The 20,237-nt window shown below is 42.0% G+C and overlaps 1 protein-coding gene across 1 annotated transcript in view; it reads right to left on the reverse strand.

Annotated features, from left to right (window-relative positions):
- Positions 1-1,269: 1,269 nt before the first annotated feature.
- The window catches only part of citb (citron rho-interacting serine/threonine kinase b), a 41,740-nt gene continuing 22,772 nt past the window's right edge, over positions 1,270-20,237 (reverse strand). Inside the window, exons 16-39 of the mRNA XM_008284165.1 lie at positions 19,527-19,720; positions 18,247-18,382; positions 18,054-18,158; positions 17,243-17,383; positions 16,818-16,925; positions 16,028-16,253; positions 15,601-15,759; positions 15,379-15,402; positions 12,540-12,710; positions 10,432-10,612; positions 9,800-9,888; positions 9,582-9,686; positions 9,171-9,340; positions 7,318-7,398; positions 6,946-7,081; positions 6,459-6,598; positions 6,249-6,341; positions 4,946-5,054; positions 4,665-4,793; positions 4,212-4,292; positions 3,847-3,925; positions 3,584-3,757; positions 2,981-3,269; positions 1,270-1,293 (exon numbers count right to left, since the gene is read on the reverse strand). Coding sequence (XP_008282387.1) covers positions 1,270-1,293; positions 2,981-3,269; positions 3,584-3,757; positions 3,847-3,925; positions 4,212-4,292; positions 4,665-4,793; positions 4,946-5,054; positions 6,249-6,341; positions 6,459-6,598; positions 6,946-7,081; positions 7,318-7,398; positions 9,171-9,340; positions 9,582-9,686; positions 9,800-9,888; positions 10,432-10,612; positions 12,540-12,710; positions 15,379-15,402; positions 15,601-15,759; positions 16,028-16,253; positions 16,818-16,925; positions 17,243-17,383; positions 18,054-18,158; positions 18,247-18,382; positions 19,527-19,720 — 3,144 coding nt within the window. The remainder of the gene's footprint in view (positions 1,294-2,980; positions 3,270-3,583; positions 3,758-3,846; positions 3,926-4,211; positions 4,293-4,664; positions 4,794-4,945; positions 5,055-6,248; positions 6,342-6,458; positions 6,599-6,945; positions 7,082-7,317; positions 7,399-9,170; positions 9,341-9,581; positions 9,687-9,799; positions 9,889-10,431; positions 10,613-12,539; positions 12,711-15,378; positions 15,403-15,600; positions 15,760-16,027; positions 16,254-16,817; positions 16,926-17,242; positions 17,384-18,053; positions 18,159-18,246; positions 18,383-19,526; positions 19,721-20,237) is intronic.

Below are 20,237 nucleotides of genomic sequence, written 5' to 3' on the forward strand. Positions count from 1 at the left end.
CTGTGTTGTTTTGCTAGCAGCGCCTGACGCTTGCTCTCACTGACACAAGCTGCTGAAAACAGACACACAAAGGAGAACACAGACACTTCAATCATGTTTAATGCATGTACTGGTATACATCTCTAAAAATCAAGAAAATCTTAAGTTACTGTCTAACATCAATGTCTACTTATCGAATGCAAATTCAAGTGAATACATGACAGAAAAGAACAACCAAGAGAAAGAATCAAGATCGAAAAGCGACGAGTGCTGCTCTAAGTAAGTCATGCTCACTGATGTGACAAATGGAGGTGGTCTCACTGCCTCTAAAGAAACAATACTAAAGTGACAACCCCTGACAGTTACTAGACTTCATATCACTGCACAGAAACAGGACATCTGTACCATAATCAGCAGCAGCGGACTAAGAGCAAGCTGAGGCGGTGTCAGCCAGCCTGACTGCACGACGTCCGGCATCAGAGGCAGAGCTGCGTGTTTCTTTATCTTAGATTTGCAAAAAAACAACACAAGGAACACTTGGAGCAAAACATTGCTTAATAATTGTTTTACAAAGTATGGCCGGACGACGACGGTCAATAAAGCAATCATATGCAATTATATATCAAAGGCTATTTAGTCAGGAGGACCATACATTTGATCCAAAGAAAGAAGACTGGTCATGTAACAAGAACGAGTTTTTAACTCCTGTTCAAATCCAATCTCATGTGCAAAGTGTTGCCTCCCCCTTTCTCTTCATGATTTACTTGAGTAATTAAATGCTGGTTTGATTCTCTGAACAGAGAAGAAACCAAACACGATGCTTCAGGTTCTAACGAAAGGTTGATACTGTATTTCTTCACCAGCGACATCATTAATCTCCCTGCAACATCTTTAGAAACTCATTTTTAAAAAAAATAGACATGGCTTCACCAGCCGACTATTCCCTTTTATCTATAAAAACTCAGACGGCAATATTTACAACTTTGAGTATTTATTAGAAAGTAGATTCTCTTCACGTGTAGTTCAGCGTCGGCTCCCTGCCACCAAATCTACTGCAGGGTAACTCTCATGAAAGCACGAGTCAGAAAAGAGGATTGTCACAGGAGACGTCTCCCATTGCAGGTTAGTGTGTTGGACGAGGGACTGAGACTGCTCTATGTACAGGCGATAGGGCTGACGGTCAGCCTGAGTGATGTGTGGCTGCGTGTGTTTGTGTGCTTGCACTGAGAGTGAAGTAAGGGTTTTCCACGGGTTCTCTTCAGCCTCCAGTCAGGAGCAGAGCGGCTGGATTCACACCGACGACTGATCCCACACCTGCAAGTCAAGAACACGGACAAAGGAAAAACATTTTCTTCAATTCAGTCTGACATCCATGTTGACCGTAAAGTCAAAATACAGAAGAACCAGTTTCACTTCAGCAGCTGGAGAATATCTTAAACGAGGAGAGAATAAATGTTGTTGTGACACTTGAAAAGGCGAAATGATATCCTCAAACAGGAGTGCATTGTAGGTTTACAGGAGTAATTAGTGCTCTCGGGGACAATTTCCAGGGTGGATAAATACACCTTTGGTCTGATAAGTATTTACAGCAGCAGGACAGTGTGTGTGTGTTGTAGACAAATAACCTGCAATATATGTGTTGATTGTGAAGCCTGAACAGCTTAATGGGACTTCAAGTGTTTCGTGTACTGCAAAAGTAGAGGATTAAAATGTATGCATCGGGTTACAGCAACAGGATAAATAGTATTTATTCATGGCAAGAAATAAAAAATCCATCCATCCATCCATTGTCTATACACTGCTTAATCCTCACAAGGGTTGCAGGGAGCTGGAGTCTATCCCAGCTGACTTAAGGCGAAGGCAGGGGACACCCTGGACAAGTTACTAGTCTAACGCAGGGCTACACTTAGAGACAGACAACCAAGCACACTCACATTCACACCTACGGACAATTTAGAATCACCAATGAACCTCAACATGTTTTTGGACTTGTATGAGGGAGTCGGAGAACCCAGAGAGAACCCACGCTGCACGGGGAGAACATGCAAACTCCACTCACAAGGACACAAACCGGCGACCTTCTAGCTGCGAGGCAACGGTGCTAACACCAAGTCACCTTGCAGCCCCAACAAATAAAAAATAAATCTCCCAAATTATCATTTAAAGAAATGATTTTACAGAACTCTGAAGAAGCGTGCTGGTCGCTTTGACAGACTACGTTCTCTGTGTCAAATATAGTTAGAGGAAGAAGTAAAGATAAAGATCCTGGATGTTTGTAATGTGAGGGATAACGAATTAACTGTTACAATAAATCGAGCAAAAGGGGATCTTCCACCTCTCTAATGGAATAATTATAGATCATTTACTTAACTAAAAGTACCAATGCAGTAACTTAAATACACTCCATTACAAGAAAAAGGCCTGGTTTGGTTCATCTAACTGATATATATATATATATATATATACATATATAATAAAGCATCAGAGCAGCAGCAGCAGGTTACTGTTGGAGCTACTGCAGGTTGAAACTACTTTATATCCTGTTTTACATGAAGGAACAGCAGATCAATCTTGAACAATGTGTTGTATTTTAAAATCTTAGACGACATTATCCATTGTGTCAAACCTTCATCTTGGAAATAACTAAGGCTGTCAGATAAATGAAGTAGAATGGAAGTATGAAGTAGCATTAAATGGAAATTCTAAAGCCGTGAACTAGTGAAGTTCAAGTATTTACTTCAGTTCTTTACTAAGTACAGTACTTCAATAGAAGTATTTAGTTACTTTTCATCGTTGCAGCAGGGAAACGGACAGCTTTGTATTAATGGCTGATGAAACATGAAGAACACGAGCCCTGTTTGTCTCAATATTTACAGGAATACCTTAATGCCAGTAATGAAGGAGTGAGAGCTGATTAGAGTTATTAGAGATTAGCTGATAAGAAAGAAGAAGCAGAAACATTACAGCTCCTCATTGTATCGTGTGCATCGCCTTTTCTTACCTTGTTAACGGGGGCGAGCTGTGTTCGGACAGACCCAGCATGGAGTCGGGTACTGTCCCCAAATCTCCCAGGAGACCTCTCCCTGCGACTGTCCAGCACCCTGCCGGGTGACTTCTCTCTGTCCAGGGGTCGAGCGGGAGACTTGTCTCTTCTGAACTCTGTGCGGCCCTCCCGGTAACGATGTGGGGTGCTCGGCTCCCGGTGCAGACCGTCATGGCTGCCGGGGCCAGAGGTCAAACGCTTGGTGATGTGCTCAGTGTAAGTGGGCGGGCCTCTCTTACTGGGACTACTGTAGAGACGACAGCAGAGCAGCTTCCATCAGCGTCTTACAGTGTGATCAGGAAAATCAACTCTTTCACAGGGGAGGTAGGTTTTATATCTTTACAGCAGATGGCACTGTTCGTCTTAAAGAAAATAGCTGAACCTGGTGGTTTAAATTTCCACCCGTGAATCTGAGCAGATAGTTTAAATGTACAAGTGTTTTTTAGCTGATTTATTGTGTAAGTGTTTGTATGTATGTTCCAATCTCTCCAACACGGTATAGTTTAAATTCTGCTCTTTCTTTTGCTGTTTTTTTGCACAAGCACAACAGAGCGAGCTGACCCTCGGCTGGAGCCGGTCCTCTGCAGCTCTCCGGACTCTCTGATCAGACTTCCCTTACAGCAGATGACCCGTAGTTTGTTCTGGTAGGAGGAGGCCAGGTAAATGGCCCCTGAGGAGATGGCTGGGCCCAGGTACCGAGGGTTTGGGATGTCTAGGTGTGCCAGCACTGTGGGACTGGAAGCAGGGACAATGATGTGGAAAATACAGCAAGCGAACAAAATTGGGGTGTTAAAATGTGACACAAGGTGCTCGGTCTGTCTCACCCCAGAGCAGCGTGTCCCTGAACCTCGATAACATCCAGCGAGTTGAAGTAGGTCACGAACAAGTAGGGCTCTCTGTAGGCTACACCACAGGACAGAATTATAATAATATATATTAGAGTTTCACTTATAGAGACATTTAAAAGAACAAGTAACAAAGTACTTTAAAAATACACCAAAGCAAAAACAGAACTATCATCATTTCATCTATTTATCTATATCAAGCAGCAAAAAGCAAAAAGAATTATATTTAATGAAATGGCAGGCGAGCGCCTTACCTCGCCCCACAGGTGTGGGTGTGAATAGGTAAATAAAAAACACAGTAAAGCACTCTGGAGCCAAACATTTTATAGGTGAGGAGGATTTACCAAAAGACAGAGGCAGGCGGCTCCACTTGATTTCCTCAGTGCGGCTCCTTCGCCCGTACGTGTCCACAAACACTCCAAACTCTGTCAGACAGAAACAGCTCTTATTACACACCCTTTGTCATAGACGTACAGAAACACTGTGTAGCCACAGGATAGGACAGGAGGAGTCTAGTGTGCAGACAACACTACTGGAGACACAGCGCCAATGCAGAGGAAGTTACCCACCTTTACAAAACAGATTTATATGACCTGAATCAACAGTACACATCATAGTCACAACTATGATGCTGGTGCAGTTACATACATATATAATACATATACATCTTTACTGGTCTTTATCTGCCTCACTGTGATAGGTTTAAACTTAGATATCCTTTCATCCACAGCCGCACTGTGCAGCAAATCATCAACTCCCACTGTAAACACAAGACCGACGCTGTGTGTAGAGCTCACCATGAAAACACAGAAGGTACTCCTCCTTCTGCATACTGCTGGCAACCTGCATGATTGCGATGGGGAAACTGTGAGAGGAGGCTGCAAACACTGCAGAGGCCAGTGACACATCGTTCTTGTCCAAGAATTCTGCAGTGGACGGAGCAGAGGACTGAAGTTAAACACTGTTTGCCTTTTTCTGAGCACAGTGGTCCAGCAGAGACGATCCTGGGGTTGAGTAAGTTACAACAATACTGTCCTGGTACCTGACAGTCTAGTAAAAGAAAAAAGAACATCCTTACCCTCAAGTACAAACTGCTTCATTTCAATCTCGTAGAATTTGTTGGTGCCGATGATAATGCTGTAGCTGGTCAGATGGATGCAGCTGCACGGCTCCAGAGTTTCAATTTCCTGTGAGAAAACGGATTTGGAGATGAGTAAGAGACGATGCTTGCTCCTATTTAAGTATGGCACATTTGGCACAAGGTGCCTTTATGATAACAAAGTGCCTCCACTTTGAAATCTGTTATTTCCTTCATGTGGGAGAAGCATTACAGCATAGCCATGCATTACTGTCACTTCTTCACCAGGAAGGAAACACAGCTGATAGAACCTCAGTCAGTCAGCTCTGCTGTACAGAGCAAAGAGGGATGCACCACTCTTCTTATTTTATATTTCACACAACCTTAGCTTCAAGATACAAATTTCCCGGGTTTTCATATTATCTTCAGCCCTTTTGACTTGATCACATCTCTGTCTTTACTACATAATGTTCCCCCTGCAGTATAGTGTGTATTCTACCTTCCAGTGTATGTGAAGCCCTTTTTCCAAATGGAATACATGTAAAGTGACAGCATGTGGTCTTTCTGACACAAGTCCCTTTAACATTATTGTTTTTCATGCCATATCTATAATATCTGTAATATATCAAGTGACTTATAATGCATAATGGTGCACTAATAAAGTAAAGACTAAAAGGTTGCTTTATGAACCATAAAATAAAAATATCCCCACAGCTGTGTTGGAGCTCAGGACTCAGCTGTATCAAAACATTTACTGGAGCTTACAAACTTTGTGACAGCTCACCTGTCTGATGTGCAGAGAAGTACAAAAGACGAGCTGTTAGATCCTGATTGATCCTGTCTGCATGTCTTTGATAACTTATGAGTCTTAGTAATGAATGAAGGTAGTTGTCCCACATTCACAAATGTGCACAGTTCTCTCTCTTTGTAAGCTCTCATGTGGATCCTGCTGCTGTCTGATGCTTCAGGTATTTAATAAACTTAGAGAAAAGACTGCTACAAACAGCTGGAAGCAACAAGCTAAACTTCAGCTCCTGTTAACAGTTTGTTAAAACCTAGATTGCGTTTATTATTGGTTTGTGTTAGTGGCAGTAAAGTTTTATCTTTATGGACATTCATTATAGACAATGCTATTTGTGAGTGTCTGTCCGTTAATTTGGCTTTATGGTACTGTGTTGAAACTTTTACAGAAAAGTGAGCAGGACTTCTTTCAGCCATGAATCCGATACTTCAGGCACATGTCTGAAAGGTCCTTTCGACTGGAGTGTCTTATGGACAAATTGCACTAACAGCTCATACTCACCTTACGAATGCAATATTTGTTGAGATTGTCATTGTAGCGCAGAATGGTTATTTTGTTTGGCATTGCAGCACATATACAAGGCCCATTGTCGATCTGTAAAGAGAACACACATGTCCATTTTTTTAAGTCAGTTTGCACAATCACAAGACAATGTTCCACCAACACACAGTCTGTCTTATCTGAAGGTTCACAGAGGTGAGGAAAACCTACTCTTCCAGCAGCGAACAGATGGCAACCTTTCACTGTCTCAAAGATGTAGGGAGCCAGTTCAGACTGGCTGGGCAGGTGGGACTGAGCCAGAGACTGCTTCACCCTCTTAATCTCCACCAGACACAGCGCTCTCTCATCTCCTGCAGCACAAACAGACAGACAATACACACAACAAAGATGTTTCACAACAAAGACTTTATTCACTTTTAAGTCATCATACTGTCCAGTATAACACGATGTAATATATTTACAAGTTTCAAAGCTATCAGAATGGCCCGTGTGGGGCCTTTCAGAGTTTTAATGATGCATAATAATTGCAGAGCCTAAATTATGGCAATTATTTGTAATAGCAGCTTGTTATGGCAGAAGATGCTAGTCTTTTGATATATGAACATACTGACTTCCTGAATTGACTGAACTAGGTTCAAATCCTGCTGCTCAGTGGATATTTCTAATCTGTTAAAAATGACAAAGCCAGACATCTCACCAACAATCATCAGCAGTTTCTCCTGCTCTTTAATGATGTGGATCTGAAAGACTGACCCGAGGCCAGGGATATGAGTCAGGGAGTTCTTGATAACATTGAGTGCATACAGTCCCTCTTCAGAGCCCACCAGAACAATCTGCAGCACAGCCATGAAACACAACAAACCATAATTATTCAGGCGAACATGGTGACATTTCAAACAGGAGCAACATGAGGCGAACCTTGGCAGTGAGCCCCGAGCATCTGCTCTGTGCTCCATGTCCCTTCATAAATTTTGATCATTCTACTTTTGACTATAACTGCTTCTGTGGCTGGAGGTGTTCTCTAAATGCTTGACGTGTACAATTAAAAAATAGTCATCTACACCGGTACCTGATCTGTGAGAGGAAGAGTGCAATTAATATCCAGCCTATCGTCTCCCTCCAGTTTCAGGAGAGAGTTTCCTAGCAGCTTCTGAAAGAGCAGAGAGAAACGAGGGTCAGCTGGATCACAAGCTTACCAGGACATCGGGGAGAGGCAGCAGAGGAGAAGGACGGAGGGGACTGGACAGCTGCAGGACTGGGTGCAGGTTCACAGTGTCAGAGGTGGGACCAAGTCACAAGTCAACTTCAAGTCAGTTCAAGTCACAAGTACAAAGAAATTCCAGTCATAATCATTACTCCTTGAATCCTAAGCGCTTCAATAGAAGTCAAGTGGACCTCTCACACCTTGAGGCATGTGAGTCTTGATTTAAAGGACCACGTAATTTTGGGGTGATAATAAATACATTAGACTCCCCACCAATCAGTGAGAACTTAAGAAGCCTCTTGGATGATAGATGAAGCGTCTTAAAAAAAAACAAAATAGTCCAGTTGACCTCTACTGAAGCACATGATCTGGACAACTGAAAATCTACACAGACATGTGAGCCCCTTAACCAAACCAATTTTTTTTAAAAATTCTGATGGTCTACTAAAGGGAAGTAAAGGTATGCTTTTAACAATTTAATAAGAGTTTTTTCATCATTAAAGCCCCTTTACACCTTTTTGGCGTAGTGATTTTCATCATTGTGTTCATTGAGTGCTACCGATGAAAAGTCTACCATAACCAGTGCTGCCACCAACCTTCAGGGGTTAACTGAAAGCAGCTGAAAAGTCCTGCACAGAAAGCCACAATGCACCCCAGGGATTGTTTTTGGCCCAACATGCTTTCACCGGAGATGTCAGGTTGAGTGAGCTACAACAAATGTTTCAACCAGAAGTCGTTCTAATACACGCCACAGTCACCTCTAGATCCTTTAAACTTTAACTTAACTTTATGTCACTCTGCATGTAAAGTCAAGTGACTTGAATCCCAGTCTCAGAAGAGTGTGCAGAGGGGGCAGCGGGGCAAAAACACAGACGAGTACACGAGCAGGTAAAACCCTGCTGTCTGATCCCTGGTCCTCTAGGCAGGACAGCTGCAGAGGATCAAGCCAAAGATGATCAGACATCTTGGTGAGAATTTGTGTACTGGGATTATATAATAGGACACCAAAAGACATAATATTTCAGCAACATTCAAACTATTTCATCAACACAGAGTTTGTACAGGATGTAGCAGAGAATAGTGAAAGTGAGGAGTGGTCACAGCAGGTGAGGTGAGAGCAAAGGGGGAAGATGACCAACTAACACAATGACAAACACATGCACTACTGCGTGCCTCATTAAGGATGTGCAGTTTGTGTGTATGTGTGTGTCAGCATGTCTTGTGTCTATATGTTTGTAACTGTTTACCTGGACCAGAGGAGACAGAACCATTTGTCTTTTGGACACAGCAGCCTATGTGTGCAATGAAACCCAATGGAATTGGCAAAACAGAGCAAATCAACAAAACATGCCCATATACCGGACATACAATGTGGCATGATGAAAATGCAACAAACAGGGGTGAGAATGACAAAGAGAGAGGAGAGAAAGAGAAGAGGAGAGAAGAAGGGGACAATTAACGACACATAAAAGTGAAACCGGGGGTTATTCATTAAACTTTAAATCTAAAACCTATGACTTTAACATGACTACAGAGGGTTAATCTACTCCTCATGAATAGCCCCCACACAGTTGAACATCAAGTTTACGACCGCAGTCATAGACACGACTGTAATCTGTGACCGCGGTCGTAACGGTTTATGATTTGAGTCAGCAGACATTAAGGATGCAAAAAGCCAGTGGCGGCAGTGGCCTCTCGCCTGCTCCTGAGATACTCACTGCGTCAGCCTCTGCCTTCTCCCGTGAGGCTCGACCTCCAGCCACCACAGACTCCATCACAGCCACCCAGCGCTGCTTGTCTGGGAAACTGGGAGCCATGAAGTAAATAGACTGGCCAGGCCAGCAGGGGGTGTGACAACGGGACTCCAGCTTCAGGACGTAGGGAACATCTGACACAAAGGGAAGATAAAGGAAATTTGATGTTCTGTCTTGTTTGAATGATATGACATTTTTAAAGAAATATAAAATATGACAGCGAGGTCTTGTTCAAACAGAGCAAAATCTTTTAACAGCACTTAGAAGCAAAGTCTGACAGAAATGTACAAACTGTGGTAGGGAAAAATGTCAAGTTTTTAAGTGTGCAAATCAATATTAGGGAAGTGATTGTATCACTTGATAACTAATAAATACCTGACTTGGCGGTGTTTGGCAGCTCAGATGCTCCAACTGCTCCATGAACCATCACCTCTCCATCTGACAGACACAGTTCATACTCCTCCAGTGGCTTCACTGAGTCTGAGGAACATTAACAGACAAAGACATTGCTGACTAATGGTAGTATTTGGAAAGTCTAGTAAAATCAGGAATTCTGAGTTCCTAATTATTTTCCAGACAAATGAAAATGGAACCTTCTCTGGGCTCTATCTCATAGATGGACACTTTTGTCCCATCCAGGACCACGTATTTTCTCTCCCAGCCCTGGCCTCGTTTCCCATTCCTGCAAACACACATGAACACTGTGAAGCACTGAGGATGAAATGGAACTGTTTTTGCAGAAAATTCTACATATGCCTGTTTGAACTGGTTTAAACATCAAATTTTGCAGAACATCATAGAAGGTCTATAAGGGGTTGTAGCTGGTGCCATCAGTCTATCTGACCAGTGGGAAGAAACAGGGAGGGAGCACAAGAGCACAAGACCTATATAAGAGGTGTGAACAACAGGACAGGTAGGGTGCTTTCACAAGTACTCTAGTGCTTTGTTTTGGAGCATATGATCCAAACTCTTTTAACACTCATTCATCCATTCAGTGGCTCTTTGGCTCTGAAAGGAAGCATCTGAAAATTTGTCCACGTACCTAGCAAATTTTCTTTTTGCATTTTTAAAAAATGTATTACCCACCTGTGTGTGTAAATCAGACATGCCATGCCAAGATGCATGTGCAAAAGCTCTTTTGGCAGGACATGATTAGGACCCAGATTAGTTTCACTGGTGTACAATAATGCCAGAAATGCACTGTGCCAGTGTGTCCATTGCTAACCTGGGCTGTTTCATCCAGCCCTCCAGGTGCATGTGTCCGCCGGCCTCTTTGAGCTGTTGGCCTGAGGAGCTGCCTTTGTCTCGACACAGGCCCTCTGACAGATGTAGGGAGCAGTCACTGGACATGCCGCATGTAGCTGGAAGGCAGGGGGAGCATTTTGGGTGGCACAAAGCGTGACATTCTGCGGAGAAAAAACATTGTTATAGAGAGACCAATGCCACACGAGGTTTTGGCTCCGCTCCTCACCTGTTTATGACATCACCAGTCCAAAAAGAAGGGGAATCTCTTAGCAAAGATGTCAACATTGTCAGTTTAAAGAACATGTACAGTAGGTACAGTGCCTATAAAAAATATTCACCCCCTTGGAAGTTTTCCCTTTTTATTAATAAGACTTTAAAACTTCATAAAGAATCTGATTTCTACAAAGCAGTGACTGTAGTATAAAGACATGTGTCTGACTTTGCATCCAACAACTGTTGCCTGTTCTTCACCATTCAGAGCTTTATGGGAGAGTGTCAAAGAGAAAGCCACTGTTGAAAAAAGCTCCTTAAATGTAGGCCTTTTGGCAAGAAGGCATGTGGAAGACTCTGAAGTCTGAAGTCATCAGACTGAACACTATGTTTGGCAGACACCAAACACTGAACATCATCTCAAACATACCATTCCCAGTGTAAAGCATGGTGGTGGCAACATCATGGTATGCTTCTTGACAGCAGGCCTGGGGAGGCTTGTAAAGGTAGAGGGTAAAATGAATGCAGCAAAGTATTGGGAAATCCTGGTGAACAACCTGATGTAGTCTGCGAGAGAATTGCGACTTGGTAGAAGATTTGTTTTCCAGCAAGACAATAACCCTAAAGCATACAGCTACAGCTGCACATAAATGGTTTAAAGACAACTAGGTGAACATTCGAATGACCAGCTTTTCAATCTGACTGAGAATTTGTGACTGGACTAGGGCTGTTCATCTATGATCCTTGTATAACCTGACAGAGCTGAGCAGCTTAGCAAAGAGGAATGGGGTTAAAACTGCAGACTCAATGTGTAATTGTGACCAAAGGTGTATCTACTAAATACTGACTTGAAAGGGTGAAAACTTGTGTAATCATTAATTTTATGTTGTACATTTTTAATTAATTGACATTATTTTGAAATCTGCCTTCCCTGTGACAAGTAAGAGTGTTTTTTGTTCAATTCCCAGCCTGGGATCTTTCTGTGTAGAGTTTGCATGTTCTCCCCGTGCAGCGTTGGTTCTCACCAGGTTCCCTGGCTTCCTCCCACATTCCAAAAACATGCTGAGCTTAACTGGTGATTCCAAATTGTCCGTAGGTGTGAATGTGAGTGTGCTTGTCTGTCTCCAAGTGTAGCCCTGTGATAGACTGGTGACCTGTCCAGGGTGTCCCCTGCCTTCACCCTAAGTCAGCTGGGATAGACTCCCGCCCCTCCGCAACACTACAGAAGATTAAGTGGTGTATAGAAAATGGATGATTGAATGATTCAATGTTGAAAAGTGATAAAAGGCAAAACGTCTGGGGGTGGGGGTGAATACTTTTTATAGGCACGCTATTTCAGTCCAGCATGGTCACATCAGTACAAAAACTGACTTGTCCTGGTGTAAGAGTGACTAAAGGGATTCATAACTAACCTGTGTTTAGTGCTCAACAGTTGTTAACATCATAAAACCATTAATGCAAAAAAATTAAAAACTATTGTTTTTCTAAAAATATTGTGTAATCAGTTGTCTCATGAATAAAGATTTAAAGATGAAATATTAAATAAGACATTTTTTATATGCTTCTTGCTGTTTTCCAAAAACAGAAAAATGTTATGTGATAAAAAGGTTAGACAGAACCAATGGGAGTTAAAAGCAACTGCAGCAGCCATTGCCATGTTCTCACACATCCTAATGGCAGATTTATCATCCATAATAAAATGTTCATTTTATAACAGAGACAAATATAACAAAATGACATGAAACAAAGGCAAACATTTAAATTTTGCTGTTTTTAAAGCAGCAAAAAAATTAAATAAAGCTAACTATTATCAGTTTACATGACGTAATATGGATCATTGGGTTTCTGTCTGTCCTCGTGAACACATCTGTAACTCACCAAGACAGGTAGCTGCTTGGCGACCAAAGTGCACAGTATCCAGGCACACAGTACACTTGGCAGCTCTCATGTTGAGTCCCACTGTGAAGCGGTGAGGGGTGTTGTGGTGAACCACCCTCTCTCTCTCCCTCTCTCTGTCTCTCTGACTGTCCTTCAAACGACGGCTATACTCTGAATACAGTCAGGGAACACAGTGAGGGCAGGCAGCTCCAAGTATGTCTTACTCTGTCAGGTACATCTATCACTTCAAAACCTCAGTGCATCATGCCATAGCATCTATGAAATCAGTTTAACAAAAAAGGTTTTCAAAAGAACTGTAGGATGTTTAGAAAAAATGCATATGCAAGTAAACTCTGAAGACGAAAATGCTTGAAAAAATATTGATTTGATCAATCCCTTTGCTTGTGCCCACTCACTGCTGCATTTTAAAGGCATTATCCAGTCAGTACGAAGTCGCTCTATTGTGTAACCAGCATTCGTTGTTTGCAAGTCTACTAGAAATGCACAGATATGGAATTTCAGGGCTGATAATAATGTGAAGAGGAAAAGCAATATCATATGTTTACATTGGGGCAAACTTTGTTTTTCCAATACAACACCAATCTTTCGATAGCCTTTTACATCCCAAGGACCTATTTGTAAAAACCTAAGCTTATTTTCTCAATATGTAGAATAGTTAGTACCAGACCTTGTCTACTCACTTATAGACATACATAAACTTTAAAATCGTCAGATTAACTTCTCATACCATTTGACCATTAGTGATAAAGCCTTGGACTCCATAGTTCAGACGTCTGTTTTAATTTGTTGATTCTGCTGAACCTTGGTGCAACTTTGATCCGGTTTAATATTTCATACCTGCTTGTTATTCCACCAGCGGTCGTAACAAATACTGTTCATAAATGGTAGCTTGTGATATGAAATTAAATTAAAACATCAAAAACCTGGGAAAGGAGGCCAATTAGGTTTTGATTACAGTATGCAGGAATGCATGATATTCAATTTTTGCCAATATAATTTTGTCAATAAATTCACATATTTTTTTCCACCTAACAACTTAAGTTGCAGAGGACCTAAGGGCTCTCTTTGGAGTTAACATATTATTATACCTACTCCTACTATTGTGATAGTCCACTGGCAGGTGCAGCCATAAAATGAAATGCTTTTCAAATGTGCAAATTCACTGGACACAACAAGAAAACTATTTCAACTACTTTTAGCCTGACAGGCATTATAATTGTCCATTCTGGGCTGATATCTTATCTTAAAGTCCAACTAAGCTCATAGATTTAACATGTAAAAAAACACATCACTGTATATTAAAGTTACATATTCAAAAGTTTTTTTTTTCATGAAATAATCCCTTCCTGCCTTAAAATGGCTTAGATGTAACTCTACACTGTACAAACTGAAAGGATTGGCTCCATAGATTTGTTACGTGTGGAATCCAGAAAGTCTGAATCATTGTTATTGAGACTGTCATCAGTACACTGCAGTTTCAAGGTAGAAATACTCAGTCATGGACTGCTTACTGTGCTCATAATGTGTCTTCCACTATATAAAAAATCCCCGTGGAAATGTCAACAAGGTAAAAAACTTAGAGCCATTATTGGCCATTACCAATGATGATGTTGATACCATCATGTATCCCCAATATTAAATCCTTGTCATCATAAACTTGAGTAAAATATAAAGCCCGTTTGTTTTCCCCATGTCCTCTCAGTTGCTATTTGCTCTTTGTGTATGGGGGAGGAGGGGTCAGTCTCTTCAGCCTCGCCCTCAAGTAAATAGGCAACGACACAGACAGCACAGAGATAGACAGAGAGGCAAAATCCTTCCCAACAAATATTCACACTCTGCAGCCAAACTACAGATCATCCAGTCAAATACCAGAGCATTTTTTAAATTCTTTTACTTAATGCCCAATAACCTATCAGGCACAGACACATTGTTGATCACAAAAGTCGAAACACCACAGCATTTGCTAAACAACATTGGTGTCTTGAGGATTTGTTGACAACATAGGCTAAATTTAGAGATCATGTTTAAACCCTTCACACGTACACAAAGTTTTGCTTGTAGTCAATAATCGAAACATGTCTCTGATTGAAAAAAACATTACAACAAATAACCCAGATTGGCAAAGTCCTATCCATAAATTATATACATTAGTTTCCTGAGTGTGTTGATGTTAGTAACATGTGTTAGACAATTGCAATAATTACACTGTGTTGCATTCATGGATTTATGTTTACTTTACATTTTGTATTCTGTTATTATTGCCCTGTTTTGTTCGCTATTTTTTGTATTCACTAGTTTTTGTATTTCATAATTTCTGTTGCTGTCACATGTACCTGATTTCTTCAGGGAAAAAAAAAATCAACATCAGGTTACATGACATGTGATTAAGATAATAAGCATCCAGTTTTCCTTTTGTGGTTGTAACCTTGACTGTTTTGTCACAAGGAATACAATGACTGGATAATACCTTTTTTTGACAGTGAGGGTTTAAAAGGTCACACAGCGTTTTGTGCATTGCAGAGTTTATTATACGGTGCATCTCTGTGTATGATGTAAAGTTCAGGTGGGATAGTGGAACAGAGCAGGGTTCTGCAAATCAGATTGACAAAGCTTCAGCAACCAAGGTAAAATGCTTCAGATTTCTAAAGCTTTGCACTGAAGATTTTCTAGCCTCACCTGACAAACCTGGTGGGATCTGACATTATAAAAGTGCAGAGCTTTTAAAATCTGGCCTGTCAAGGATGTGGATGGGGAAAAAGGAGAAGAGAGATAAGAGACCAAACTGCAGAAACCATGAGTTTCTGCATGGACAACTTACTTTCAAAAGTGACCCTCCTTCTCTCTGAAAGGTGTGTGAAAAAAAAGGATAGTAAGAGCTTCATAAATTATCCTTTGAATGTGAGATAATGTGTGTGTGTGTGTGTGTGCTTATGTGTGCAGGTAAGGGGCAGTATGTGTCAGGTATGAAGCTGTAATCCTGCATTTATGTGTCCAGTGGACAAAAACAGTTGCACTACTGTAAACATCATCCTTCACTCACCCTCAGGGGTTGGAGTATCCTTCCTTCGTCCAGAGTTGGAGGGTGCCAGGCTAGTTGGGCCCTGCTGGTGCTCAGGAGACTTCACCATGGCAGACATGATTATCTGCTGCCGTGCTGTGGCTGGATTTGTTGAACTGCCATGATCCTTATACTGGAGAGCTGAGTTTCAAATAATTGATTAACTGAACTTATATTATTTTCTTTTTTATGTCTATGTGAAGATAATGTTAGTAGTATGTTATCGCTCAACAATAAATGAACTGCAAACTTAGTTTGCACAATTACCATGTGAATGAAACAGAAAACAAGCTTCATAAATACACTGAGAACATCCATTTCCATAGAATGCTGGTTTGAGTTTCTTGCCAGACAAGGTGTAGCCCATGCTGTAGATCACAGAGTGCATATGAGAGTAGGATAGTCTCACCTTCTTCTCTCAGAGATCGCAGCTCTGCTCTCATTTTCTGCAAAGCATCTTCCAACTCAGAGCAACGAGCACGCTCTTTGTCCAAAGCTGCCTTCATGTCGCTGTACTGCAGCGGCACCGGCTGGATGGGGGGCACAGGGGAAACCTGGCCTTGACTCTGACTCTGACCCTGAGCCTGAGCAGCCATGGCAGCCAACAGGTCCTCCCGACGGCGTCCAAACAGACCCTGAGAGAACAACCACAAGAAAACAACATGAGCCCAGAAATACAAAAATGGTAGATTTTATCTAATGTTTTTGCTCAGAGAAAGTATTTGTAAACACTCAGACCTTCAGTAAATTCATCCTTCTGCTATCTCTGGTATCCAGGCAGTCATTCATTTACTTCAGCACAACAACAGCATACCTGAAGATGTTTTACAGCAGCTGTGTGTTATGATTAACAGAACCGTGAAATAGTGTCTGTGCGAATCGTAGTCCACCAAAGAGCATTACAGTGTCAGCCCCAGACATCAGATATTTTTAGTTCCCTGCATGATCAGATTTTTATCCCACTATTTTTTTTAACAGTCTTCTGAGCTCTTCCTTAGTTTTCTGACGTAGCCACTCTGATGTAAGTGGAAAACAATCATCTCACTCAACAGACACATTCATTCATTCAACTCTTGCACAGTCTTCAATGTCAAAACTTTCAAAAAGTAACAAACTGCGAGATTATTTTTTCCAAGGCAGCCCGGTTTAGGAACAACACATTATTAATTATTCAAATTCAATATATTTTTCAATCTAACCTTTTTCTTCTTGGAGCCACCATGGGCCTGGGCCTGGAGGAAATCTATGAGCTTGGTCTGCTGGGTGATGGTCCCCTCCATTTTCACCTTCTCATGAGAGTATACAGCCTGCAGGTGGAGCTACAGAACATCACTACTGCCATGAATTTCTCCTCAACTACTTCACTTCACACAGAGAGGGTGACAGAGAGACATAGAAGGGGTGGGAGTGGGGGGTTATGTATCCTTTTATGTGGCTCATAACAGTGGGGGAAGAAACAAGACTGGAAATGATACAAAGATTTACTCCCAGTCCAGCAAGTGTACATATGCCTGCAGCGACTGGGAACTTATCCTTCTTATAATCTGTGTGTATATGTACTTTTCCTTCTCTTCTATACATTGCAAATGTGTATATGTGGGTGTAAATGTCTGTGTAGCAGCACCTGGATTTTCTCAAGCTGAAATTCCAGATCAGTCCTCTCAGTTTTCAGCAGGTCAGTCTGGTCCAAAGCGTCCTGCAGTCCCTGGGTCAGACGGAATATATGTGTCTTCTGGGCATCCATCTGCTGCTGCAGCTTCTCTTGCTGTGGACGAAAAGCAGCTGTTATATCACTGTCTGGATGCTGTGACTTTGCCACTTACGCTTCTTAGAACTGATTGTTTTCAGTGATAATATCAGCTAAGCCTTTCAGCATGGTTTGACATTTGTCTCTGCTATGACTTCTCAGACACAAAATCAAGTTTATTTTTATATTCTGATCATTTAACAAACAAAGAAACAAGGAACAAAAAAAGCTCCATCCATCCATTATCTATACACTGCTTAATCCTCACTAGGGTCGTGGGGGGCTGAAGCCTATCCCAGCTGATTTAGGGTGAAGGCAGGGGACACCCTGGACAGGTCACCAGTCTATCACAGGGCTACACTTAGAGACACACAACCAAGCACACTCATATTCACACCTATGGACAATTTAGAATCACCAATTAATCTCAACATGTTTTTGGACTGTGGGAGGAAGCTGGAGACCCCAGAGAGAACCCACGCTGCATGGGGAGAACATGCAAACTCCAGAAAGAGCCCGGGCGTCCTAACCAGGACGCGAACCGGGGATCTTCTAGCTGCGAGGCGACAGTGTTGACCACCAAGCCACCTTGCAGCCCACAAAGAAAGCCAAGACACCTCAAATTTGTACATAAAGCATAAAAGTAAACAGTAGAAATCTGTGGGACACATATGTGAAAACACTGTACCTCTTCCAGCAGTCTCTGCTTCAGATCCCTCTCACTTTCCAGCTTTTGCTGCAAACTGCGGGCGTTCATCTCCAGCATGGCATGCTTCTTCTCGAGATCATTCAACTGAGGAATGAAAGCAGGGAGAGTTTTCTGTAACATCTGCTCACCAGACAAAAGCAAAATACCTATTCAACAGTGTGAAAATGCTTACAGTGTCTGCAAGGCTCTCAGCTTTAAGCTTCTGGTCTTTGAGGGCCTGCTGCAGGGCCAGGATCTCAGCTTTGTGCTCCTTAACCGCCTGTTCCACCGCCTGGCGAGACTCAGAGCTGCGCTGCTCTGCACGAAGCCTAGAGCAGGCAGAAAAGCTTTGTTTACACTTGTTATTTTGACCCTTTAAGTGCATACTACGGTTGTCTACAGGCTCTACATGATGTAGTTGTTATTTGAATCAAAATAAATTAAGTCAGTTTCATTTATCAGTGTGTGTATTTTAGTTCTACACTGTTACAAAGCAGAAAGTTGCTAGCCAGTTGTTCTGGAGGGTGAAGGTTTGGGTTTTAACATGCCATTAAAATGTGTGTGTTTTTTTTTTTTTTAACATGCATTTAGTTTAGCAAATTTTCATCGGCCTGCCCTGCCTACATCAACTCTGAAAATAATTTTATACATTTCCCAGAATACTGTTTGGCAAACCCTGGAGAATATGGCCAAACCTGTAGCATTCAGTGTGTGTAGGCGGAGAGAACCAAGTCCAACACTGATAGCAACAGAAACATTTGGAGCAAAAATATTTTTTTTCACAGTTGAAAAAAGAAACTTGTACAGCTTTCTCAAAATGTCTTGTGGTCAGACTACAGTCATTGGACTAATGCATTATACACGATGAAAAAAACAAAACATCCATCCATCCATTATCTATATGCCGCTTAATCCTCACCAGGGTCGTGGAGGGCTGGAGCCTATCCCAGCTGACTCAGGGTGAAGGCAGGGGACACCCTGGACAGGTCACCAGTCTATCACAGGGCTACACTTAGAGACAGACAACCAAGCACACTCACATTCACACCTACGGACAATTTAGAATCACCAATTAACCTCAACATGTTTTTGGATTGTGCGGGAGGAAGCTGGAGAACCTGGCGAGAACCCACGCTGCACAGGGGAAACATGCAAACGCCACACAGAAAGATCTCAGGTGTCCTCACCGGGACGCGGATCGGTGACCTTCTTGTTGCAAGGCAATGGTGCTAACCACCGAGACACCTTGCAGCCCAATAACAAAACAATATCTCATTAAAGTTAATTACTGTCATTGTAGGTGCATTAGAAATATGTTAATTGCTGTAGGTCAGTCTGTTGGTTATCTGTATTAACAACAAACAACAACAGTCGGACCTATCACTGCAATGCAAACTTCACCAGAAAATTAAGGGGCAATTCTGTAATGCATGTCTACACAGTGAAAAGTGTTACAGTGTGCATCAGCATCACCTGTTCTGTTTCTCAGTGTCCAGCAGTCTCTGGATCTCCCTGGTCCTCCTCTCTGCCTGGTTCTTCTCGTCCTCCAGTGTTGCCCTCCAGGCGTCCCACTGTCTCTCCTTCTCCAACAGCTCATCATTCAGGGTCTCCAGCTCCAGAACCTGTTCCTCCAGCATTGTGCATGTGGTCTTCAGTGTCTCAAGGTTCTGGTACAAAACAGGATTTAGATTAGAAATAACACTTTTATTAGATCACTGTGGGCTAGTTATAATTCTCTGCTTACATACGACACAGGGAATTTTGGTAGCACCATGCCTAAAATTAATGACAATCCTTGAATAGGGGCTTATTGGGAGCATTTGATGACAATTTAAAATAACATACCTGGAGTGTGTCAACTAAAATTTAAATGACTGTTCAGACCTTCAGTTTAAATAATAACCTGAAACACTAATTAAAAAGGGTGCCAGCATTAGTGTTCCTATGAAGTTATTTACATGACATGTTTGGACACAATGTTTTTCTGAGTTTTTCACAAGGCCTACACAATGCACTGTGTTTTATGTCTTACAATGCACTGCTTTAGACAAAGCACTGAGAGACAAATATAGCCTCTGCCGGTGCTGCAGCAACACCACGGCCCTCTGAAGTCCAACGCTTCCACAGCTGACACGACCTGGGAGTGATGGGGATGACACATCCCTCCCACACACCACCCCATCC

This window comes from Stegastes partitus, unplaced genomic scaffold (genome assembly GCF_000690725.1).
Source record: "Stegastes partitus isolate 25-593 unplaced genomic scaffold, Stegastes_partitus-1.0.2 Scaffold349, whole genome shotgun sequence".
Lineage (NCBI taxonomy): Eukaryota > Metazoa > Chordata > Actinopteri > Pomacentridae > Stegastes > Stegastes partitus.